Source organism: Phacochoerus africanus, chromosome 4 (assembly GCF_016906955.1).
Source record: "Phacochoerus africanus isolate WHEZ1 chromosome 4, ROS_Pafr_v1, whole genome shotgun sequence".
Classification (NCBI taxonomy): domain Eukaryota; kingdom Metazoa; phylum Chordata; class Mammalia; order Artiodactyla; family Suidae; genus Phacochoerus; species Phacochoerus africanus.
The window spans coordinates 47838075-47864091 of NC_062547.1; the positions used below are offsets into that span (position 1 = coordinate 47838075).

The 26017-nt window shown below is 41.9% G+C and overlaps 1 protein-coding gene across 7 annotated transcripts in view; it reads right to left on the reverse strand.

Moving 5' to 3' along the window:
- Positions 1-1092: 1092 nt before the first annotated feature.
- Positions 1093-26017, reverse strand: part of TEAD1 (TEA domain transcription factor 1) — a 274411-nt gene continuing 249486 nt past the window's right edge. For all 7 annotated transcript variants that reach the window (XM_047776264.1, XM_047776265.1, XM_047776266.1 and 4 more), the window contains 3 exons: positions 17977-18117; positions 14956-15108; positions 1093-8328 (listed from right to left, as the gene is read on the reverse strand). In XM_047776264.1, the coding sequence (XP_047632220.1) occupies positions 8215-8328; positions 14956-15108; positions 17977-18117 (408 nt within the window). In that variant the 3' untranslated portion in view covers positions 1093-8214. The remainder of the gene's footprint in view (positions 8329-14955; positions 15109-17976; positions 18118-26017) is intronic.

The following is a 26017-nucleotide window of genomic DNA, read 5'->3' on the forward strand; positions in this document are numbered from 1 at the left end:
TACCAGCACACGGCCCAGTAAAGTTTATAGCACGCACTACATTTCGTGAACCAAGGCTCTGGTGCATGTGTGCGGGACACCTACCTGAGGATGCACAGCAGTCACAGCTCAGCTTGGTGGACACCATCCAAAGGATGCCGGCTTCAGCCTCCTCAACTCTGTCCTTCTTAGATTCACCCACTACACGCAATGCACCTTCCGTTTGCAACAACACACACTTTTGCAGATAAAAAAGGTGACCCACACTTTCATTTTCTTTATTTTTCATTGATACCGTATGAATACAAAGTTTCTAGAAAGCTACAAAATGTCTACCACTTTATCAAGAAGGCATCAAAATGTGTCACTTTGCAAAGACATGAAAACACCTGCAGGAACTGACACAAAAATAGCATTTTTAGAGTGATGAAATAATTGCACTTAACTGTCATGGATATTACAGTTATCACACATATGTACCGCGAAAGCTAGAATACATTTTTTTTTTTTACAAAGCACTTTATAAAAAAATTCTCTGCACACAAACCCTATAATTTTCATATAACTATCATACTAAAGATAAATTCACTTTAAAGCCAACACTTAGAACATTTTTAAACAAAAGGTACCAGTACCTAAACACAGACGTTAACAAATACAAGAATACTGTACTGCCAAGAGGTTTAACCAAATGCCTTTGAAAGTTTCTGCAAATAGGTTAGGAAAACGTATGTGAGAATTTGCCCCCCACCGCCCCCATCTCTCCTATCTACCCAAGAGGAACCTTACTGCCGAAAGGCAGGCTCCCCAGCCCACTCCCAGCAGCAGTACAATATCAAAGGAACCACTGACCAGATGAAACGCTTACATCACAAGCCCATCTTATACACGTGACACAAAGACACAGACTGTGAGGATCCCATTAAGTCATTTAGAATGTGAACAAACATACGTGGCAAAAACCGATTTACATACAATTTAAGCATATTCAAGAATTAAAGGCTATTCAGGTTTCTTTTTTAAAGGTTACAAAATTTTTTTTTTGTCATTTTTTTAGGCACGTAGTTTTGTTTTTACTTGTTTTTTCCTTATCTGCAGTCATGAGCCTATTGAAAAGTGACTCTTTCAAGGAGGTAACAGGGAGATTTTTTTTTTTTTTTAAAGAAGTGCAGTTAATACCTAATTTATACAGTGAAACTAATCATGGAAAAAGATGAAAGAAAGGGAGGGAGGGAAGGAAGGGAGGAAGACAGACCAGAGACAGGTCTCCACTTGATTTACACCTAGATCTGTCAGCCTCTTAGGGAAAGGGGAAGGAAAAACAATCTCATAATGGAAGGCAGACAAAGGAGAGTCAACTTGATAAAGGTGGAATCTCCCGGAATCTGTCCCCATTTAATGATGAATGAGAGGGAACACAAACGCCATTCGGAATACAGGGCACGGGACAGACTCAATGCAAATTCACAGAGAATAAAACAAGTTAATAGCTTAGGAAGTAGGACAATAAATACAAATATTTCATCTTATTTAATGGTGCATGACTTCAGTGAAACTATCTTTGCAATGCAATATATTTGAAACACAAAACCTTCATTCTTCACAATATAAGCAATGAGTTAATCAGAGAAAACTATTGCCAAACAAAGCACAGTAACAGTTGAAAAGGGAAGCAGGAAAACAAATATTTGACTAATTTCTTCCAAGTTGTGGTGTGGTCCTGACACGACAGGGAGGGGCTGAATTCGAGCAGCTATCCGTAACTTGTGTTGAGCAATTTTCCTTTTCATTTGATTTTTTTTTTTCTTGTAGAAATTTCTAAGAATACTCACAACTTGGTGTGGACAGAAATCACTCTTGAAATTTCAGAGCCCAAAGAGGGTATTCATAAAGACACCAGGCAGAGACAGATGGACCACATACATTAAGTGTTCAGAGGCTAACTTTTACGTCTGATGTCATTTTAAAGTCTATATTGGTTAAGAAAAATCTTTTTTTGTCCTGGCTTTTGTTTGGCTGGTGTTTTTGCCTTCTCGTCCTTTTCACGCCTCTTCCTCCCCTCTATCAGTTTTCCCAATTTATACAAGGTTTTGATAAAAGCCAACACGGACTACTCTAAAGAGTTGCCCTTTGGAGGGCTGGAACTTTCTCTGAACATTCCAAATTGTGAGTGGTGCTCTTTGGAAGTTTCTCATAGCACATTCAGACAACACTCAGAGTCAACATTTTCGCCCTAAGAAGAACACTTCAATTGTAATGACCCTAACCCATTTTTGTTCTGCACTGTCATCTCAGTTTGAGGCTTCCAACTTTCAAAATGGTATCACTGCTTAAACCAGAGAAGCGCACGCTGTCATCTGAGCAGGCAGGCCAGCCTCCGCGGAGACTGAGCACGGGCAGAAGGAGAAGGAAATCTGTCCACTTGGCCGGACCTTCTGGGGATTGTGTGCAAGTTCCCTCAGGCGGACGCAGGGGTGGGTGACGAGCTGAGATGGTGCACCGGGTCATTGGCACACAAACACACCCGTTCCTGGTCCTGCCCCCGCCGCTGTGTGCTACTTGGGAGTCGGGGGTGGGGGTGGGGGTGGGGGCTCCCCTCACGCAGACAGACAGCCGTGCGGCAGGTGGGGTCCGCGTCGTGCTCTTTTGAACAGAGGCCTGTGGTTGGTTACTCATCCCAGTAAACCAAAGGCATTACGGTGATCTCAAAATATTTTTGGTCTCTCTACAAATTATCGTGATTATGGCAGCACTTTTCTAAGCTGGAATCTCAAACCAAAGGCACTTTCATGCTGGAGTGCAGAAGATCCACAAATAGCTAAGTATTTGGTCGTGAATTTAAAAGGCAACATTAAAAGTGTACCATTTGCTTTTCATAGTAAACTACGACACTGCAAAACCTTCCGTTTTGGTATAGACATTTGACAGTGTGGTCAATGAACTGACTTCTGTCCACTTCAGATTTCAGATCAAGGAGTCAGTTTCCTTTAGAACTGGAGAAAAATGGGCTGATGAGACAAAAATGAAAACAATGACTGCTTGCTCTGTTTAAAAACCAGGCCAATCAGTAAAGGGACATGGAGAACTGGTGTGAGAAAAGGCTGGTGGCACGACTAAGGTATCACTAAGGCACTGCTTACCGGAACGCTTTGGCAGCTCTGAATTTAAAACTTCCTACAAAAGTAACAGTAGTAAGAGAAATGCTTCCAGCTTACAAAAGGGCTCACAGTTACGAGGCAGCCTTCTGCACTGCAAACCCCACACGCAACATCGCAACGATTTAAGGCTTTTCAGAAATGACATGTGCAGGGTTTTGCCACAGAAACATCAACAGAAAGAAAGAAGCAATGCAGACGTATCCTCTTAATGTCACAGGTGTGAATACCAACACATAACATTGGTTCTACCCTTCCTTGGGACAGGTATAGTGTACCAGAGTAGAGACAAAATCATACAAATGATCTGTACCTGGTGTGAAAAACTGACTGTCGTCTTGTGTGGTTTCAACAATTTATGTTTGTATAAAAACAAACTGCAAAAGCCACTAGCATACTGAGACGTTGAGGAGACTTGGGTTTGTAACACCAAGTGCTGGGAAATGGGGGGCTGGGTATTTGGCTGGTCCGAGTGTAGGACTCTGCTGGCGGGATGCTTTGCCAAGAGAAATTGGACTCAGAGCCTGTGGCAGGTGAACTGTCCTCAGGGTAAGGAAAAGGCTCATCAGCTTTCATATCTGCTCATGGATGCCTCCCAGACAGGCAATGCTGGTGAGAGAAACATCATCAGCATCGGGTGATGCTGCTGCCCCGGCAGAGGGAGGGGGTCTTAACCTCCCTCTCTCTCCCGCACTGACCCTGTTCGCATGCTTGCAGGGACCACTGAAGCATGAGCACCGAAGAGGAACCACCCCGCCAAGAGTGGGAGGAGTGGGAGGAGTCCCACAGCCTACTCTTATTTCTGTCACTAAGCAGCTGGGGGACTCTGAGCAAGTCATCTCTCCTCTGGGCCTTCACCTTCCCATCTACAAAACGAAGGCGGGCACAGGCATACCTCATTTTATTGTGCATCACAGATACTGCATTTTTTTTTTTACAAAGTGAAGGTTTGTGGCGACTGTGTGTCAAAGGAGCCTGCTGGCCTTGTTTTTCCAAGAGCATCTGCTCACTGCTTGTCTCTGCGTCATATTCTGGTATTTTTTGCAAAATTTCAACTTTTTCATTATTTTTATATTTTTTCATGGTCATCTGTAGTCTTTACGTTACTACTGTAATTGTTTTGGCATTTTTAAGCAATAGAGTATTTTTTTGTACGTGCACTGATTTTTTTTTTTTTTTAGACTGAATGCTATTGCACACTTAATAAACTACAATATAGGGGAAATAGAACTTTTATAAAGTTGCACTGGGAAACCAAATAATTCATGTACTCGCTTTCTCACAGTATCTGCTTTACTGTGGCACTCTGGAACTGAGCCGGCACCATCTCTAAGGTGAGGTATGCCTGTAGACTGTGCTCTCTTATGACTGAATAAGGAAAAATTCTATCGGCCCTCTTCCAAAATGAATCCCTCTCCTCCATAGCTAAATGATGAACTGTCCCAGAGGTTTCTATAAATTCTACAAAAAACTGAGTGTAAGGCTAAACAGCAGAACACCAGAGGGAATTTACTGAAATGATTAAAGGTTTGATGAGAACCAAAAGCTTATGATAAATAATGAAAATAGGCTTTTTTTTTTTTTTAAACTTGGTAAAATAAGGAATGAAGAGCAAATTAGAAAAGCACTTTAAATAGGTGTGAGTTGACTACAGGGGTGATAGTGACCAGCTGTTCCCTACTTCCCCAGGGATGAAGGAAAGAACACTTGTAGCAGAGAGAGGCTGTTGTGAAATGGAAGTTCTGACACAGAAAAAAGAATTGATACAATGTCATTTGAGTTCTATTCCTACCAGCCTCTAGATGGCCTGAAACAAGGCTCCCAGGAGAGAAGCTTTCTCAAGAGTCAAATGGAAGGAAAAAAAAAAAAATCTCAAATACGGCATTTGTCACCTGTCAGATGTAGGGCAGCAGTTCTCAACCAGGGGTGATTCTGTATCCCATGGGGCATTAAGGAAAGTCTGGGGACATTTGGGATTGTGACAGCTGAGGAAAGGGTATATCTACTGGGCAGACGCCCAGGATATTGCTAAACCTTCTACAATGCAGGACAACCCCGTACCACAGAGAATTATCTGGTCCAAATGTCAACAGGGTTCAGGTTGAGAAACCCTGTTCTACTGCAGCTTAGACGATCTGAGATTCTAGGACATGTTCTGAAAAAGCTCCGATTTCATTTAGGTCTCTTGCTAAGGTGGCAATAAATGGCAAGAGACCAAAGCCCGGTTCTCCAGCTTCTCCCTACTTAGGTTGTGGAAACTGGCCTCCAGACTCTCCACTGAAAGCACAAGATGTCCCTGAATCGATCCTGGTAGCAGAGGGTCCACCAGGAGATAGAGCACCCGGAAGAGAGCAGTGAGGACAGAGCTTTGGAAAGGCTTCTTCATGGTTCAGAAAGCTTTACAAAGGGAGAGGACTGTCTTAAAGGGTGAAAGACCAAAGATGGACATGGATTAGATGTCATAACACAAAGCTCATCCCAGGGGTAATTTGGGAGAGGCAGAGAGGGGGCCAAGACTTAGGGCACCTGTGGTTAAGACAGGAAAAATATCTGCCCTGAAGAAATTTTTAGAAGAACAAGACAAGAAATAAATTTGACTTAAGAGCAAAAAGCAATCTTCACAGTCATCCATGTAAGCCCCCAAACTCAACTACAAACTCATGCAGAGGAAGAGGACACACATCCATGGGTCCAGCTTGACTCTGAGTTTTGTGGACCAGGGTATGCCCTTCTCTGCAGCCAACAGAACCACCCTCTAGCTAGTGTTTTTGGGTCTCAATTTATTTGTGCTTTGAAAAAGGTAAATCTCAAGAGCCCTTCTGGTAGCACAGAAGAGCCCCAATCTTGGGCAAGAAAATGAACCAGATATTTCTTTGCCTGATGTTCTGGGACAGACTAGCTTTTAGTCACATAAGATCATCTACATCCCTTGGTCCTGAGAGACTGGGGGTTCCCTTGAGTAAAGACACAGGAGACAGGAGCAAAAGAAACGTCCTTAAGAGGGGTAACCAAGAGAAGTCATAAATATGATGACCATGGCAGAAGCTTAATGTGTGGGCTGAAGACCAAATGGAAGGGTGGTCAACTGGGCTACTCCTCAAAGGCCCACTTGGAATCAGGGAACAAACTGTAGTCTCCTTAGAGGGAAGATGCACACCATCCTACTGGCGTATGTGAGGGGTGAGAATTCCAAAAAGGGCAAGTTCTGTACTTTCGCCTGGTCCAGCGTTCTTCTGTTGGCCACAAGCCAGCCACACCTTCAGGTTCGTGACCACCAGACGCTAACCAGTAGATAAACTGGGTCAGAGCAGGTGGTGGGACAGGGAAGGGGGTATGTCTGTAACTTGAATGTGACAGAACCAAGTTTTTAATTTCTGGCTTGATATAAAAGTTGTGATGTTTCACAACTTAAAAAACATTTCATGTTCTATTGTGTTAACATATTCCCAACAATTATAACAAAGTCACTTCCCTCCAGGAAGTTAGGGTGGCGGGGGGGGGGAGAGGGAATCCCTGTCCCCTTCCCAATGAAGCACTTATGGAACTAACCCAAGACATGTAGCCACATCAAACCACCTCTGCCTGGGCAACACTTTGGAATATTAGGGTTGGAAAGGTGACTCTTTCCTAGGAAGAGAACCTCCCCAATGAGCTTGTCTGAAAGGGCAGAGATAGATAGCTGAGCCTCTTTGATCTTAGTCAAACGAGTCTTATGACTGAGAGATGTCAAGAGGGTGGGTGTTCTTAGAGAATACACCTAGATCTATAGACACAGGTTGAGAAACACACACATATCAGCACCTAGCAAACTGAGTGACACTGAATAGATGTTCAATAAATATGTGTCAAATAACTATATGTATATGTGTAGATATGTATACACAAATACACACACACACATAGAGTCACAGATTCATATGCATACTGGATCACCAGAAATAATTTATCCATAGGCTGGTGAGGATGCTTGTGATTTTTCTGGGGAGCAGAGATCCTAAAACTGATGAGCCTTTTACGAGTTTGGTGGATGAAATTTCTCCCAGCCACAGAGTTTTCTATAATTTGCAGCTCACAGTGCAGTATCCATGCCAATTTTAAATTTTTGTTATTAAATTTCAGTGGTTCAAATATTTACTCATCTTAATAAAAAATTTGGTTGTCCATATAAAATATAACTGCACACACAAGACTATAAACATTGTAAGTTTAGATTTTCATTATTTATCTACTTATTGCAAAAGAGCCATCTTTTCTTTTTCATTAAATAATCATCACATTAGTACAATACAATTTTATATTTTTTAAATATACTATATATGTTAAGGATAAGGGGTGAAGTTTTCTTCCTCTGTAATACCTGTTTCAAGAGTTTAATGGATTAGGAGATTAGTTTTAACCTTGAGGAAAAAAGTACAAATTTGTCTCATTAGGATATTTCTACCAAGCATTTCTTAAGGCTATATTTTAACATTTGGTTTCAAAAAGAAAGGAAAGTTTCATTTAAAAAATAATTTAGTGAATTACATTCTTTCATAACTTCCACCCTAATTAGTTACAAAGATAAGTCTAAAGATTCTTAGTTTTGTGTACTAATTTACATTTATATTTAAAGATTAATTTTACTTGTATCTTAAAACAAGAATTTTATGTTGGAAAAAAAAAACCCACTAAATACATTTATATAAAGGCTGTAAATGTCCAATGGTAAATGCTCTGTCTCAATTTTTTTTTTTTTCCTACCACAATGAGACACAGCTCTCTGCAGACAGAGACCTAGGTTCTCACGGTTCACCCTTCTGAGGAACTGTGGGCTGTGGATCTGAAGAACACACAGAAACAACTCAATTTCTCTTTTTACAACTGTACCAGAACTTCACAGCTAGAATGATAGTATGAACACATGAAAAAATGACTTCACTCAAACAGGATTTAGAAAAGTTGGGGTGACCTCAGGGCCAGGGCAGCACCCCTGCGTGGTGAGGTTTACAGTCAGTCGTTGGATCATGGAGAGTGTGTGTGTGTGTGCGCACATATGTGTGTGTGTATATATACAGATATCTATATATATAAATAACCATGGTTAGTCCTTTACAAGCCTGTAAATGTGATGCTGTGCTCCATGTTCACTATTTGAAACTTCAAATACACAGGCCATGCACAGGAGAGTTTCTTGTGTATCCCTGTTTGTTACCACCTGTTAAAAAAAACAAGAAAATATGTGTATGCATATACATCTATATCAAACACCACATGAACGAAAACGTATTCCATTCGTGCTGTGACAACTATGATTTACTTGGAGAGGAAGATGGAGTCTAATGTCCAAAAAGTGGGTTATTAGAGATCTGTCCAGCCTCACTCTGCCCCCTCCAGCACAAACTCGGGACATTATGGGTCTGACTTAAATCCTACCTAAGCTTAGTTGCCCTGTGTAAGAAAGCTCTTACAGACGCAGTCCACTCAGCATCTGAGCCTGAGAAGATATCACAAGAATTAGTATGGTGTTTTTTTTTTTCCTTTTGTTTTTTTAGGGCCACACCCCCAGCACATGGAGGTTCGCAGGCTAGGGGTCGAATCGCAGCTATAGCTGTCAGCCTACACCATAGCCATACCAATGCCAGATCCAAGCCGTGTCTGCAACCTACACCGCAGCTCATGGCCATGCCAGATCCTTAACCCACTGAGCGAGGCTAGGGGTTGAACATGTGTCCTCGTACATGCTAGTCAGATTAGTTTCTGCTGAGCCAAGACAGGAACTCCTAGTGTGGGTTTTTTTTTTTTTTTTTGTGGGGTGGTATGATTTCTGTGTAACACAGAGAATTTTCTATAATTCTGTCACATGGAACACTCATTTATCCTATGAATTGTCTCCTATCTTATTCCTAAACCTCTACTAAATTTTGTTTCACAGTAGCCAGTGGGAGACATAAGCTCTGGGGCAAGTCCCTTGCTCACGTCTATATCAACACACAGTGCCTGGACTCAGTGAAATATATGCCGGGTAAGAGAAGGCTCATGTTCCTTTAGAATCCTGTCAAATGATTCTTCCTTTCACGTGTATAGGCTTTACCTTCCAAAGTGTATTCTGAAACACTCATCTGCTTCCTCTCTCGAGTGCAGTGGCTTGAATCCATCCATCTCTCTCCTGCCTGCAGCCTCAGCCTGTGTTCATATTTTGAGCTCACTGGCCCTGATTGCTACAATCTCCTCCCCACTGGACCCTGTCTCTTCCTCTCCTCACTCAGACTCAACTCCCCAAGCCATCTGCAGAAGGAACTTTCTAAAAGCAAACCTAACCCAACTCCCCTCCTCAAATGCTTCAATGACTCTCGGCTATTTGAGTGTGCTGTCAGCCACCTTGGGGCTCTCGTAATTTTGAATTTCAGAGCCTAGTCCAGTTCGTCATGGGCCTTGCTCCCCACCCCCAACCCCCATGTATCAGGCTGCTTCTCCCATCCTGCTTCCCTTACCCTTAAGGCATCCACATTTATGGTGCCTGACTAGGGAATAAAGTCTCACAGTAATTGTAATTTCCCCCACCTAGCGTGATGTTCTGTTTGTAAGTACATGCACATTTGTGCAAATTTTTTTTTTAATGTCCATCTCATCTGGTGGACTCTAAGTTCTTGAAGACCAGGGACTACGTTTCCCAGTAACTAGCTTAGTGTTTGGCACACAACCGTTATTTAATAAAGCAAGAGTCTCCCAATATCTGCGGGAATTGGTTCTAAGACCTGCCACAGATACCAAAATCCAAAGATGCTCAAGTCCCACCTGAAGACAGTCCCCACGCTGCCTGCGGTTCTGCACCTGCAGATTCAACCAACTGCAGACTGTGTGGTACTCTAGTATTTACTAGTGAAAACAATCTGCTTCGGGTAAGTGGACCCAAACAGTTCAGACCTATGTTGTTCAGGGTCCACTACATTTGCTGAATGGATAGAAACTCACAGAATAATAGCCACCATCTATCGACTGCTTACTGTACATCTACTTGGTCTTAAATGCTTTACAGAAGGTATCTCCTATAATATTACACCTCTAGGAGCAGGTGCTCCATCACTCCCCCTTTAACAAGGGAGAAAGCTTGGGGTTAATTCGTTTAAGGTTATACTAATGTCAACAAAACCCAGATCTTCTGAATCCAAAGACCTTTTTCTTAACCATTATGCCATGCTGTTCTAGACAAATGAACTGATACAGTGGTGAATTTATCTCCTCCCCCAGGTAATAAAGATTTCTTTCAATACTGGCACCCACCTGCTTTTCTCATCTCACTCCCTGCCCTTCCCACGCAGATCAAATACTCCAAGCATGCAGGCCCTCCATCCGTGAAACATCTCTCTCCCTCATCCCCATATCCAAACATGATGTCTTGAAGCTTTGACCTCCTGAATAGTTCTTGAATCCCTCTCCCTTTTCACCACCACAGCCCAAGGTAGCAGCAAACCTGACTTGGACTCCTCCTCCCTACCCGTGCTAGGCACCAGTACCCCCTGCACACAGCAGTCACAATAACCTGGTAAAAAAAAAATGTACATCTGACAACACATTCCTGCTTAAAAGCTGAATGGCCTCTTTAAAACCTGAGGAGGAAGAGAAAACCTATTCTCATCCTAAAACCCAAGGAAACTGTGCCCAGTCTGGCTGGTCCTGCCTGGCTAGCACACTGCTGCTGGCCCCCCTCCTTCTTCCCACACCAGTCACCACTCTGCTGCCAGTCCTCCTATTCTACTCCCCCACCTCTATGCAGTCCTCTGCCCTACCCTCTCTGCCTATCCATCTGGCAGACACCTCTCAATGGTCTTTCTCGGGGAAGCCACCCCTGACCTCCTACTGCACATTCTCTTGGCACTATGTACCTTCCTCCATCAGCCATCAACCACAATCCAGTTCCACTCATTTGGTGACTACCTGGGCTTGGAGAATGCCTGCCTCCCTCACCAGACTCCAGGATGACCACCCCACCCCCACCCCGGTCTAGTTCATCACAGCCCCGCACCCACCCATTTACCCTTTTCTCGGTAAATCTTTTTTTTTTTTTTGCCTTTTTTCTTGAGCCGCTCCCTCGGCATATGGAGGTTCCCAGGCTAGGGGTCTAATCAGAGCTGTAGCCACCTGCCTATGCCAGAGCCACAGCAACACGGGATCCGAGCCGCGTCTGTGACCCACACCATAGCTCACGGCAATGTCGGATCCTTAACCCACTGAGCAAGGGCAGGGATCGAACCCACAACCTCATGGTTCAGAGTCGGATTCGTTAACCACTGTGCCACAACGGGAACTCCATCGGTAAATCTGAAAGATACCTGTTTATCCATCAAGGCAACTTCAACATCCTCTTTTAACATCCTTGAGAATTCCCCACCTCACTTCAACGACAGGTGTCTGCTACAGGCAGCTCAACTGCTCTGTGCGTCCATGATGTCTGTTTTACTAGAACACCACAGCCATGATGACCCTGTAGTGTCACTGTCTGTTTACCTGCCTTGTTCCCCCTACCAGGCCCAGCTTCCCCTGGAGGACAGGCACTGTGTTTTATTTGCAAGGTGTTCCAGCAGCTTATATAACTCTTCCATACTTTAGCTGAATGAATGAAAACATTCTCAATAACCTTTGAGGTGGAGAGGGCAGACACAAACACTCTATTTGTAAACTGAGGAAACTGAGGTCTGGAGACTTTAAATGACTTACCCAAGGTCCTAAAGTAAAGCTGGGTCCTAAACCCGAGTCTTCTCATTCCATGACCATGACCTACCCTGCAAAAGTGTCTTCTTCATCAGCTGAAATCTTAATTTGTGTCTATCACTGGCTGTTGTGACCTCAGGGAGGCCTAATGTTCCCTATCCATAAAATGGGAATACAGATGACCTTAAAGTTCTGCAAATGAGAATTCTGTAACATATTTACAAAGTATTCAGCACTGCGCCCGGGACCTCTAATCTATCTTAGCTTTGAGCAAACTTTCTATAAAGGAATATGTCCTAGTTAGGCTTCATGCTTGAGATGAAGAAGGAAAGAAGAACAAAATATTTCTAGCAACCTGTATGTGTGAACATGCCTTCAAAAGATGAATGGAATCCTTGGCCCACAGTTCAGCCGCTGTCTTCCTCAGTCTGACCGCCATCATTAAGGCCCCAAACTTATAGGATCACCTCAATTCCTAAATCATCCTGATGAAACCAGAGTCTAGCCCAGTAGCCAGGAAGGCCTGGAATTGGTCTTGAAGACACAGGTTTTGTATTCAATGTACCTAGTAAAACACCTTCAACTGGGTCCAGCAGCTGTCATCCTGGCGAAGTTCCTACACCCACCCCTGAGGAAGTGCTGAAAAATACTATTTTTCCTGTTTATCAGTGGGATGTCTTCATTTTCATGACCCAGGAGTACCAGTTTAATTTCAACTTTTTGAATTCTTTCTAGCAGATATCTATTGAAAGCTACTAATTCTCCATATTAAAGAGGTTTATATAGTTGCTTAATGATACATTTTAAAATAAATTTGACCTGGTAAGTTCTCTGGATGAAGTCACATGTTCCAAAAGAGCATTTCCAATACGGTAACATGGATTTTGTGGGTAATAGATACTTATGATTTTTCCAGGTCATATTCACCTTGGCTGTGCTGTTGAGGTAAGGTTTTAGGGTCTGAGGACCTTAATGTGCTAAAACAGTCTCAGTGGTTTTTAAGAAACAGCTAGGACTTCCTCCAAGAGAGGGAGGGTGGCCCCACCAAGATGTCACACTCACCTTCTGCTCCTCTGAGCATAAAGGTGACCCATCTTTCTTTTTTTTCTTTTTGTCTTTTTAGGGCCCCACCCACTGCATATGGAAGTTCCCAGGCTAGAGGTTGAATCAGACCTGTAGCCACCAGCCTGTGCCATAGCCACAGCAACGCGGGATCCAAGCTGCATCTGCAACCCACACCACAGCTCACGGCAATGCCGGATCCTTAACCCACTGACTGAGGCCAGGGATCAAACCCTCGTCCTCACGGATACTAGTCAGGTTTGTTACCACTGAGCCACAATCGGAACTCCAACCCGTCTCTTCTTAAATAGCAACAGATAGCACCTATATGACAAGTAGCTGCCAGCACCTTGAACTGCTCAATTTTCACTGAAGACCATTATAGAAAAATTTAATAACTAATGAAGTTATTAAAGAACATGCTTTCCAAACTTTCTTCAAGGCTGCTAGTTTCTAAGTTTCAAAGAGACATGGATACATATGAGAAGCCACTGAGAATCTCCTTGGAACAAATGAAAATTATATGGAAAATTATCTGTCTGCCAATTGTATGCCCATGATCATGTGTCTGTGAACTCTGAACCTCCCTGTGGCTCAATTACCAGCCCCCTACAGCAATGGGTCTCAACCTGACTGCACATCAAAACCACCCAGGGAGCAGTAAAAATAAACGAAAACTATGATGCTGGTCCCCATCCTTCAGAATTTTAAAAATCTTCCTGAATGAATCTGATATGCTGAAGGTTTTTAATTTTTTTAATTTTTATTTTTTACGGTAGTATACAGGAGCTGGCTCCTACTAGCTTTGAAGATATTGTTAAATATAAAGGAATTTCATGAACTAAACAACCATTGGTAGCTTGAAATTGCTCATGGGAAGTATATTTACACCACAGAAATGGGCAAAAGCTCTGAATTAGGGTTTTGAAGAAGCTAGTCTTTTTTTTTTTTTTTTTTAAATCAGCACATCACTGATTGAGAACCACTCACTGGATCTAAAAAGTTCAGGTCAGGAATTCCTGCTCTAAGTATTGTAGTTCTGGTAAGCAGGCCTTTAGAGTGCTGAAAACTTAACCACAATTATTGTCCTTCTGCTCCTTTTTTGCAAAATTGTTCCTGCCAAATTTTGTTTTGACATTTTGCCTTGGTTTAATCAAGGAATTTTTTTTCTAAATGAGTCTTATGAAATCCATTACTGCATATTTTATAGGTAGATTTTGAGGAGAGCACTGTTTTTATTAACTTTCCTAAGTCGCCAAATGAAACTCCCGTGTGAAACTATTAAATATTAGGGGGAAAACACACAGAGAGCATTGCCCAGGGGAACTAGATAATGTTTCCATCATGGACCTTGTGTACCATTGTTTTTTCCTTGCCCTTTAGCTGCCCATTAAGTTTTGATCATACTTTTTAGCCCATAAATATTCTCCCTCCACTCCTGGTTATGCCATTGTATCCTAGTTTATATTTCTCCTGGTATTGAGAGTTTATGTTTTGTTGTATGAATGTATGTTACTTATAATAAGGCCTTGTAAATCCATCATGAAATGAGTTTAGGTATATTTGAGGTGCAAACCTACAGACTCAGCTTTTGCCTCATTTATGATTTGAATACCACAGTGCTGCTGAGACTCAAACATAGTTAACACTGGAGTTATCCAGGGAACTTTAAAAAATACACGCCTGGGTCCTATAGTCTGAGATCCTGATTTAATTGCTCTGGGATCCAGCCTTGATATCTTGATATCGGGATTTTTAGATGTTTCCCTGGTCTTGCTACTGTGCAGCCAGAATTGAGAATTTGGTTTTATTACCTCCACCTTCCTTTCCCAAATCCCAATTCTGCCAAGCTTAGAAAGCCCAGCCAGATGAGACCCCTTCCCTTCCACAGACTCGAGCCAAGCCATGTTTGCCCTGTGGATGTGTGAACTCTACTGCTCACTGGCCACCTGGGGCCCAACCCAAAAGTCTAGTCCATTCCCTTGGCCCAGATCCCAGCACCTCCCAGGCCACCTTCCGCTCTGGCCTCATGGCTGAGTCTGACAAAACAGGAAAGAGACAAAGCAGTTACCAATAAAATTGTGAAGTTTTCCAAAACACTGTTCATCATATATTTCTCTGGTAAGTGTTTGAGCTTGTGGATGAAGTTGATCATATATTCACACATCGGGGAGCGGTTTATTCGGTATACAAATCGGCCATTCTCAAACCTCGCGTATTCCGTCTGTGAGGGAAAAAGGAGTTGAGCATTCTCAAACGTTTGACTTCAAAATAGATGAAAAGGATATTACTGCCTGTAAAAGCATTTTATTTTTGCAACATGAATCACCTCCTGTATGTTGTACTACTTATGTGGTTTACTTAATTTAAAAAAAATTTCTAACTCCAAACTTAACATCATACTCAGAATCCATTATATTTCTGGAAAAATTTTCAAAAGCTGGAAAGATTATAGCTTTAAAGAAAAGCTGTATAGATGTTTTTCAGTGAAGGTCAGAAAAAAAAATATAACTGTCTACTGAGCGATTTTTCTACCTGGAGATCTGTGAGAGCAAGCCCAGCTAGTCACATTCTTCAAAGGGCCCAAAGAACATACTTCTTCTTTACTGTGACAAGACCTCACAGGCCAACAATCAATGCAGCTAATTTCTTTGATTTAGGAAAAAATATTTCATACTGATCATGAGCCCTTGACTGCCAGTTATTTATGTCTTTAATTTTTTTTTTAAGATTCTTTTTAATATGTACATGCAGTTTGAGGATCCCACTGAAGCACTCAAAATAAGAAAGACATTCTTAGATACTTTAGAAAGAAGAACTTAAAAAGAAATTACAAACTATCTAAAGAATAACGGAAAAAAAGACATTTACATCAACCTCACGGGACTCAATGAAGCTATAACCTGGAGGAAAGCAACTTCATGTCTTCATCTTTAAAGATGAAAAGTTACAGAATTTAATACATACCTTAAAAATTAATAAACCCCACAAAATCAACCAAAGGCACAAAGAAACCAAAGAAAACCAGGAATAAGAAATTAATAAAGATAAAAGTTCAAATCAATGCAAAGGATATTGAAAATGCAGACAGAATATAAAAACTAGTGCCTTAAAAAGACGAAATAAAAAAAACCCTTCACAAGCTTAAGAAGAAGAAAGAAAAGGGATAAAACTACAATTACATTATTGATTAGAAGATTTAGAAGGTTAACTTCATGTAACTCTATGGCAGTCAATCAATTAAAGCAAAGAAAACAGGACAGGATGATTTCCCAGCAAAATACAAATTACTAATTGAAATAAGTAGAAAATTCCAAAAGGTCAATTACTGTGGAAATGACTGAAAACTGTTTAGAAATCTACCACTGAAAAAAGTCCAAAGACCAAATGATTTCACAGCCAAATTTCATGTAATTTTTAAATAACAGTGATTTCCAATGTTACTTGAATTACACCATACCACAGAAAAAGGTAGGTATTACAACTATTTTTATTAAATTGATGTACATTCAATACTGAAATTTGGTAGATTATAAAAAGAAAAGTATAGACTAATATCACTTATGAGATGCAAACATTTTATGTAAAATAGGACTTTCTTTGGGAATGTTGTGGTGGTTCATACACAAGACATGTGTTAACTCATCAAGTCAACAAAATGGAGAAAAGTCACATAGTCAGAGTTGCTGAAAAGGTATTTGATAAAATATTGCAGCTCTTAACTAATAAAAACTTCTTTAGGTAAAATAGGATTAGAAAGCAAGCACTTAAATATAAAATAAAGACCACTTATAAAACTACTTATAGATTTAATTCTAAATGTCAAGACATCAAAGCTATTTCTACTAACATCGGTAACAGTACAAGGATACTCACCAGCACTATTTCTTTTACTTCTTTTTACAAATGTATTGGAGGATTTAGCAAATGAAAAGAAGGTGAGAAAATAATAATAAAGGTGGCACAAACATTGGAAAAGAAGAGATAAAATAAAGTCTTTCCTTTTTGCTATCCCTAAACGTATATACAGAGGAAACCCAAGAATCTCTTGGGAGTGGGGCGGCAGACCACCAGAGGTATAATGCAGATTTGCAAAAACCAAGAGCTTTCCTCTATTCTAATAATTAAAATCTAGAAACTGGAAATTGTACTAAATTATATAATTAATATTTAGAGATATATTTAACAAGAAAGGGATAAATCCACATATGGAAACTGTAAAATCTTATTAAAGTAGATAGATTTTTAATTGTAAAGATTTAATTACACTAATATATCAATCTATCCCCAAATAACAGCTAAGTCTAATGCAATTACAATTTGGTTACTCAAATAAGATTTTTTTCTTTGCATTTTAAAAATGATCTTATAATTTGGAAGCTGGTAGAGATAGGCCCTGCTGCCCATCCCATGATGCCCCTCCTGCCCCAAGTCCAAGGGCACTGCCAGGCATCTTGATAACAACCAAGGTGGTCCTCAGCTGATTGGCACCCGCCTTTCAAAACCCTAAAGCCTTGAGTTTGGTTTTGCTTTTTCCATTTTCACTCCATCTTAATTATTTTAAATATATTTCAGTACATACTTGGACCAAATACCTATTTGGTTATTTGTCTAGAAAATACATGAAAAAGAGGAGTAGTGAGATTGACTTGCTCCAACAGATACCAGTACATGCTATAAAGTCACTGTAATCAAATCAACACGATCCTGGGACAGAACAGACTCCAGCAACAGCTCCCAGAATACGCAGTAACTTAAAGGGGACAGAGTGTCTCAGTTGGAAAAGGGTGAATCATTTAATAAACAGTTTGGACACAAATGCCTATCATCTGGAAGAAAATATAAGCAGACTCCTATTTCACAACAAATGCAGAAATATATGCCAAATGGATTAAAGGCTTAATTATAAAACTCTGTGCCATAGCATTTTCTCCAGGAAAATTCCTGGACGTAATAGGGGTGAATAGCAGGAGAAAGAGGGGGGAGAAAAAGAAGACACCCAAAAAGGTAAAATTCTCTGCCCCAGTTTAGGTTTAAAGGCAGGCAAGAGGCTGCCTTGAACAAAGGTTCCCGTATACAGAGGCCAACTTACCTCTACTTTTTCTACTACTTGCTTCCCAAAGGAGCATACTTTGGTGGAACACGTGACTGTCATATTTTCAGAACTCTCATATTGACTGGTTACACCATAAAAAGCCCCGGCATCATCTTGAATATTGCAGTTTAAATCGGCCTGTTGGAAATGAAATGGAGGTGGGGGTTACCCTCTCATAGCAGGAGTCATGGCAGCAAGCAGGAACCATCAGGGTGAGACTTCCACCATTCTGGCTGGAGGGCAGTGGAGGGCCAGGGTGGCTTGGAGAGCTGGGGAGTGATGCTCAGCTGGAAACAAGTTCTATGGTTATTTTCTGAAGCCAGTGCCAATTTGGGCAGTCTTCCCTTGAAATAATGACATGCTACATGTATCTATTTCATTTTACTTTCTTGCCTTCAGTATAGAATAATGCAGTGTATCCCTGTAATAAAAGATTCATAAGGTCTCTGAAATATGTGCAGAAAGCAGCATAGAAATCAGATTCATATTCACTAACCTGCAGATCTATTTAAAAGAATAGGACAATGTGTAGCTGACCGGCCATTTGCTATATATGTAAAAAGAAACTGCATTACAAATGACAGCACCCAGAGGAGAAATGGTTCCTATTAAAGACAGGCTGACAAAGACGCCAAAAAAATTAGTACAAGTTCCTACTCATTTAACATATTTTTATGATTGCCTATTATGTGAAGCTCATGCTAGACACTGTATAGGACCAGAATGAAATATGGGAGATGGGTAAAGAAAATAGCTCTAACCCAAACAAAAAATAAATACCATGTCAAAGGTACTTGGAGTTCAGACAATGGAAGGCATTATTTTCAACCAGGGGTATTTACTTTCAGGATGGTTAAGATTTGAACATGCAGAGAAGGGTTGAGGGAATATTTTACCCAGAAGTAGCCAGGGGTGCTTCACTCTGGCTATACTGCAAGGACTAAGGAGAAGGCGAGGACTGAGTTTGGAAATGCAACAAGGGCTCAGGCTGGGGAGGGCTAAATAAAGGGCATGGACTGAATCCTGCTGGAAATGGGGACCCCTGAAAAGTGTGCACAAGGCAATGATGCAATCGGAGCTGCAATTCAAGGAGATATGTCTCAGTATGGAATAGGGTCCATTACAGAGGGAGGCTGGGGGGCTGCTACAGCAGCCAGGGCCCTGATGAATGGTTCCCTCCCCTCAAATATCTACTGGCTCTTTCCTGCACACCAGGTACTGGGTATGGAGCTGGGGATCGAATGAGCATGAGCCAGTCCCTGCTGTCACGTAACTTATGAGTTAGGAGGGAAGACATTACAACAGGAACAAGCACTCCTGAGACAGGCACAGAGAAACAGGAGAACAGATAGTGGGGAGGGAGTCCCTGAGGTCAGGGAAGCTTCCAAGAATGATGCCACTCAGGTCCAAAGGAAGAAGAGCAGGTGGATCCTGGCTTAAGCAAGGGTGGGCAAAGGGTGCACAGCCAGAAACAAGGACTAAAACAAGGCTGGAACAGAGACAGCAAGGGACAGAGGGTGGGTGGGGAGGTGGAAGGGCTTGGGTCTTATATCCTCAAACCAGGAGACCTAGGAGTTTTTAAGTACATAGGATAGGGTCAGTGATTTGCAATTCAGAAAGGCACCCCTGTGACCGCAGCGGTGGACCAGGAGGCTTGAAGCAGTCTAAATGAGACATGATGCCTGGACTACTGGGGTGGCTGCAGAAAGAGAAGTGGATTTGATACACAGTAAGACTACATTTTGTGGGGGCTGGCACATTTTGATTAGCTAATTTTCTTTTTTTTTCTTTTTTTTTTTGCTTTTTAAGGCCAAACCCACGGCATATGGAGGTTCCCAGACTAGGGGTCTAATAGGAGCTACAGCTGCTGGCCTACACCACAGCCACAGCAACGCACGATCTGAGCCACATCTGCGACCTACGCCACAGCTCATGGCAATGCTAGATCCTTAGCCCGCTAGGCGAGACCAGGGATGGAACCTGCAACCTCATGGTTCCCAGTTGGATTCATTTCCACTGCGCCACGGCGGGAACCCCTTGACTAGCTATTTTTTAATACCTTGACAGGCGCTAAGCACCGTGAAGGCTTGAGTCATCCTATATATATTTTAAATAAGGGTCAACATTTGAATTTCCTTCTTGAATTATCAGGAAAATGTCTATTTCCTTAGGCACAACTTCAGATCTCCTGGCTTCACATGAAAAGGACCATATACTTTATATCCACTTTTCTTACGTGCCAAGGGAAATTCAAAGCTAAATTAAGTGTTCGATTATAGTAATTAACTTTCCCTGGGTACTTCTAATAGCTCCTAACAACCAGTGTCCAGCTCTAGTTATTGGAATCCAATCTGCTTTTACTTGTACTTGTCCAGTTTTTTATTATCTATAAATTCAGTAACGTGTCCTCACATTTTGGTTTTTGGAATTTTGGGGCATAAACTGCAAATAATTAAAAATGCCTGGATATGCCTTTTTCTCACATTCAAAGGTTTGACACTTGACTCTATGAAAGAGCAGTTTAGTGGGGAACGGTGGAGGTCTTACACTGAGCTCTGTACCTGAGCTACTCAAGGCTGAGGAGGTCCCTGGGTCTATCTGGGCTCCAGCCCACAGTGGAAAAAGATACCTGTCATGGCACAGTGGAAACGAATCTGACTAGCATCCACATAGATGCAGATTCCACCCCTGGCCTCACTCAGTGGGTTAAGGATTGGGCGCTTCCATGAGCTGTGGTGTAGGCTGGCAGCTACAGCTCTGATTTGACCCCTAGCCTGGGAACCTCCATATGCTGCAGGTGTGGCCTTAAAATAAAAAAAAAAAAAAAAAAGAAAAAAGAGAGAGAGAGAGAGAGAGAGAGAAGAAAGATACCAATATACCCTAGGCACACGGGAACTCTGACAAAGCTATATTTCAGCCTTCCAAAAGTGGCCACCTGTTGTGAACTAAGAATGGGCCTCAAGAACTTGGAGCTGGTTCTGCCACCAGCTGAGAACACAGGCTCTGAGAAGTGGCCCATGTGTTTTGTGGGGGTAGGATGTTCTTTGTGGGACTGGTGCTCTTACTTTTATGATGTAGTTTGTGCCAACAAGGTTTAGTTTTGTAAAAAAGCTTTTTTTTTTCTTTAAATAAAAACATGCATGTGGTAAGTAAAAAAAAATGTAAAAAGAGTACACATTTTATTTCTATTCTGAACTTGCCAGCCTCCCTAGGTGACTAGCATTATCTGTTTCTCAAGTATCCTTTCAGAGATAGCGGTATATGTTCAAGCATACACATTGCCTCTTTTCTGCACAAACTGTAGCATTCTTCTAAACCTGGCTTTAAATATATGTATTTAAGAAGTTCTAGAGAGTTCCCATCAGTGGTTAGTGAACCCAACTAGTGTCCATCAGGATGTGGGTTCGATGCCTGACCTCACTCAGTGGGTTAAGGATCTGGCATTGCCATGAGCTGTGGTATAGGTCAAAGATGTGGCTCGGATCCTACGTGGCTGTAGCTGTGGTGTAGGCTGGCAGCTATGGCTCCAATTCAACCCCTATCCTGGGAACCTCCATATGCCGTGGGTTCGGCCCTAAAAAGATTAAAAAAAAAAAAAAAAAGTTCTATTTCTTAGGGCTCATATAGTACTGATGCAGAATCCCAGTTTTTAAAAGAATGGCCCATTAAAAAACTGAAGAGCTACACGTTTTAGTGGCGGCATACGATTCTATTACACAGGTGCGCCAGAATGTAACACATGCTCAACTGATGAATATATAGGATGCCTCCCAACAATAATGCAATGAGTTAGGTGGAGCAGAAAGGGTACATGACAAATTACTTTTTCTTTCCTCTTCATTCAACTTTTAAAAATTCCCATCTTTGAAAATGAGAATTAATGGGCTATACAGTTAACTAATACGGCAATTTTAACAAACTCATTATTTTGATCTAATCAAGGCATTGTGAAAGACTGGCGAACAAACAAAACCTGTTTGGCGTGTGGTGTAAGGAGTGGAGTTTGGGAAGGAACACGGGGAAATGAGCAATGGGCGGGGGAGTCAACACGGGAGTATATGAAGTTGGGTCATTTTTAAAAACTATCAGTCTCAATTCATATCAGTGACTTAACCAGGAGAGAGGTTTCTTAAGAGCTACACCGCAACTTCCTAGGTACACTGTGGTCTTCTCTTTCATTTCTTTAATGCTCCATTTTTCACTTTATTCATTTCAGCATTACTACTATTATTATTATTACTATACAAATTTTAAAGGTTACTTTCCATTTACAGTTACTATAAAATATTGGCTACATTCCCCGTGTTGTGCAAAGCATCCCAGGGCCTATCCTACATCCCGTGGTCTGTACCTCCCACCCCTATATTTTGCCCCCCCCCACCCCCATACACACAAACTGGTGACCACTAGTTTGATATCTGCATCTGTGAGTCTGCTTCTTTTCTGTTATGGTCACTTGTATTTTTTGATGCCACAGATAAGTAATATCATACAGTATTCTTCTTTCTCTGACTTATTTCACTTGGCATAATGCAGTGGCATTATTTTTGACAAGCAAAAGACTTAGTGTAAAGAAACTAGTACCCTTAAAAATATAAAATATAAATCAAGCACAGAAACATACAAAAGAAAACACATTTTCAAAAAGTTACTCATGTTTGCAATGGCATTCACCATAATTTTTTTTTTGCTTTTTAGGGCTGCACCTGCATTATATGGAAGTTTCCAGGCCAGGGATTAGTTTTTTTGTTTTTTTCTTTTTAGGGCCTGGGAGTTCCCTGGCTAGGGGTCTAATCGGAGCTACAGCTGCGGCCAATATCACAGCCATAGCAACTCAGGATCTGAGCTGCGTCTGAGACCTACACCACAGCTCACGGCAACGCAGGATCCCCGACCCACTGAGCAAGGCCAGGGATGGAACTGGCATCCTCATGGATACTAGCTGGATTCATTTCCACTGAGCCACAATAAGAACTCCTGGAATATCCTTTTGATGAACACACATATGCACTCCTGCTGGGTGTTCCCAGAAGCAGAATTGCTGGTTATGAGATCTGTGTGCATTTTCAGCATTCATTTAGATACGAGGAACAGATGATTTTTGAATGACCTTGCTTTTAAAAAAAATTTTTTTTGAGGTGCTCCCGTTATGGCTCAGAGGTTAACAAACCCGACTAGTATCCATGAGGATGCGGGTTCAATCCCTGGATTCACTCAGTGGGTTAAGGATCCACTGTTGCTGTGGCGTAGGTCACAGACATGGCTCGGATCTGGTGTGGCTGTGGCTGTGGTGTAGGCCATTGGCTTCGGCTCTGATTCAACCCCTAGCCTGGGAACCTCCATATGCCATGGGTGTGGCTCTAAAAGGAAAAAAAAAGAAAAAGCTTTGAGAAAATTTTATATTTAATTATTAGTATGTATTTTAATAGATTAGATTTTAAAAGATTTTATTTCTCAACAGTACATAAGTAATTTACTATTACAAGTGCTTTGCAATTACTTTTGAACATGGAAAATAATTATGTGGCCATCCAACCATATCACAGCTGTTTCTTGGGAATTTTCTAGGAGGAGGTATTGATGTGAAAAGTAATTATCCGTCAGCTGATAATATTATGATTATCCCACAAAGAAATGTGGTCACCAAACTCCTGTGGAGCAAAGGTAATATCAAAGAAGAATGCTAGCATGAAATCAACAACAGAGAAGGCAACCTCTGAAACGAGTCTAGGATTTGTGCTGAGTTCATTACCCACCCTCTCGACTCATTTTTCTCAACTGATAACTCAAGGCAAGCCTATTTCATGTAGTTCTGAAGGCAAGAAAATGAGAGAAAAAAAAAAAAGGGCTAGTATCAGACATATAAACTATTTTTGCCCAATCAGCTTGCATCTGTACACAGAATATTTTCTAAATGCAAATAAACATAAACATCCAAGAAACAACTAAAACCCAGCAGTCTTAGCTTCCCAACAAATTGCAAATTCAAACTATATCCTATCCTTTGGGGACAAGCCAGCTGTTGAGGCCCAGGGCAGGGTGTCCCAAAAAGTGTCTCAAGGGCAATACTGGATATTTTGAATTAAAGTTACTTAGAAACAGTGAATGGAAAAGGGACACTTGGACCCTTCCCTCTGTCTGCCAGAAAGCAGGAAATGAGTCTCTCATGTGAAATATATACTCTTTGCATCTGGAGGTAGAAGGACACCCTTATCGCCAGAGATAGGGGATTTGGGGCCTGGAAGCATATTAAACAAGCCTTGTTACTTTCTAAATTTACTACCCCAAGCCCAAACTCTGTTTAGATTCTTCACTAATGAAGCACCCAAAGCCTAAGTTTCTTTGTCTTGTCAACTCCTCCCAAATTTGTTTCTTTGTCTAAAAGTATAAAAGCTGCCTACTTTGACCACTGTTTAGGCCCCACTTCTCTGTGACTGCCACTTGCCATGAATGAAAAACGTGTTTTTCTCCTGTTAATCTGTCCTGTGTCAACTTCATTATTAGTCCAGCCACAAGAACTCAAGAGGGCTGTAGAGGGAAAATCTCCCTTCCCTAGCAGGTCATAGGCCATGCTCTAAAATGAAACAAACAAACAAACAAATAAAAATACTGGCAAAATGAACTGGATTCGGGGGCCAGCTCTCCCTCCTAACACCCCATGCAGAAATCCTTCCTGCCATCTCCTGATCTGTGCTGCCTTCTGGCTAAACACCTTCAGATACAGGAAAATCAGTACTTTAAAATATTTACCATGCCCCAGGAAGACCGAATTGTTAGTTCTCTTCCTGTTAGGCTAGTTTTCTCATGCTGCTTTAACAAACTACCACTGATTTATGATCCAGACGGTGTCACCAGGCTAAGATCAAGGTACTGGCAGAGCTGCATTCCTTCTGCAGGCTCTGAGGAGCTGATTCTTTGCCTCCTCCAGCTTCCCCATTCCACACCTCTTAGTCTTTTTCTCCATTTTCAAAGCCAGCCAGGCTGAGTCCTCACACTGCCAGCTGTCATCTCTGGAGTTCTTTGCCTTCCTCGGCCACTTTTAAGAACCCTGTATCACCCTGGGCCCACGCACATAACCCAAGATATTTCCTTATCTGCTATTGGCAAACTCAACTTCCCCTTTCCACGCGATGTAACACACCTCCGACACCGTCGTAAGGACTTGGACTGCCTCCCATACCCGTTAAGTCGCAGTGGGCTTCCCAGAGCTCCCACCTGGACCTGGGGCTCTGCCTCCTGGAATCACACAGCTGCAATTCTTTGACTTCCCTCTCTGTCTCATCTTTCCACTCCTGCTTCTCCCTCACAACGTTCTTTGGGTCCTACCTGCTTCCTAGGACCCAATTTCCACATTTATTTTTATTAAGCTCCAACCTGATTTCAGACCTCCCTCCCATCTAGTCCAGAGACTTGAGAGTTCTGACTCTTCATCTGTCATCATCTCATCTCAGACACCTGACAGGCACTGTGGTTTGTGGACAGTGGCCGCTCCTCTGAGTCTCACTCTCCTCGTCTCTAACCTCAGAGAAGACCCGTTTCCAAGGGCCACCATGGCAATAAGGAGAGAACACCTACGAGACGCATCTGAATAATGACACGTGTGCCACATAAACGACAGCCACTCCTATCAACTCATGGACTTCAACACAGACCAGGACAGAGGCAAAGACAGAGCCTCAAATCACATATACAGAAACACGATCTAAAGTAGATGGTGGTTGGAGTTCCCGCTGTGGCGCAGTGGAAATGAATCCGACGAGGAACCATGAGCTTTCGGGTTTGAGCCCTGGCCTTGCTCAGTGGATTAAGGATCTGGCGTTGCTGTGGCTGTGGTGTAGGCCGGCAGCTGCAGCTCCGATTAGACCTCTAGCCTGGGAACCTCCATATGCCTCGAGTGCGGCCCTAAAAAGCAAAAATAAATTAATAAACAAAGTAGATGGTGGTTCATAATCAACAAACAAGATAAAACCTTTTTAGCCACAGTCAGGCTGAGTCCCAATCCACACTTACCAGGTGTATAGCACTGAAGCAGCAATGG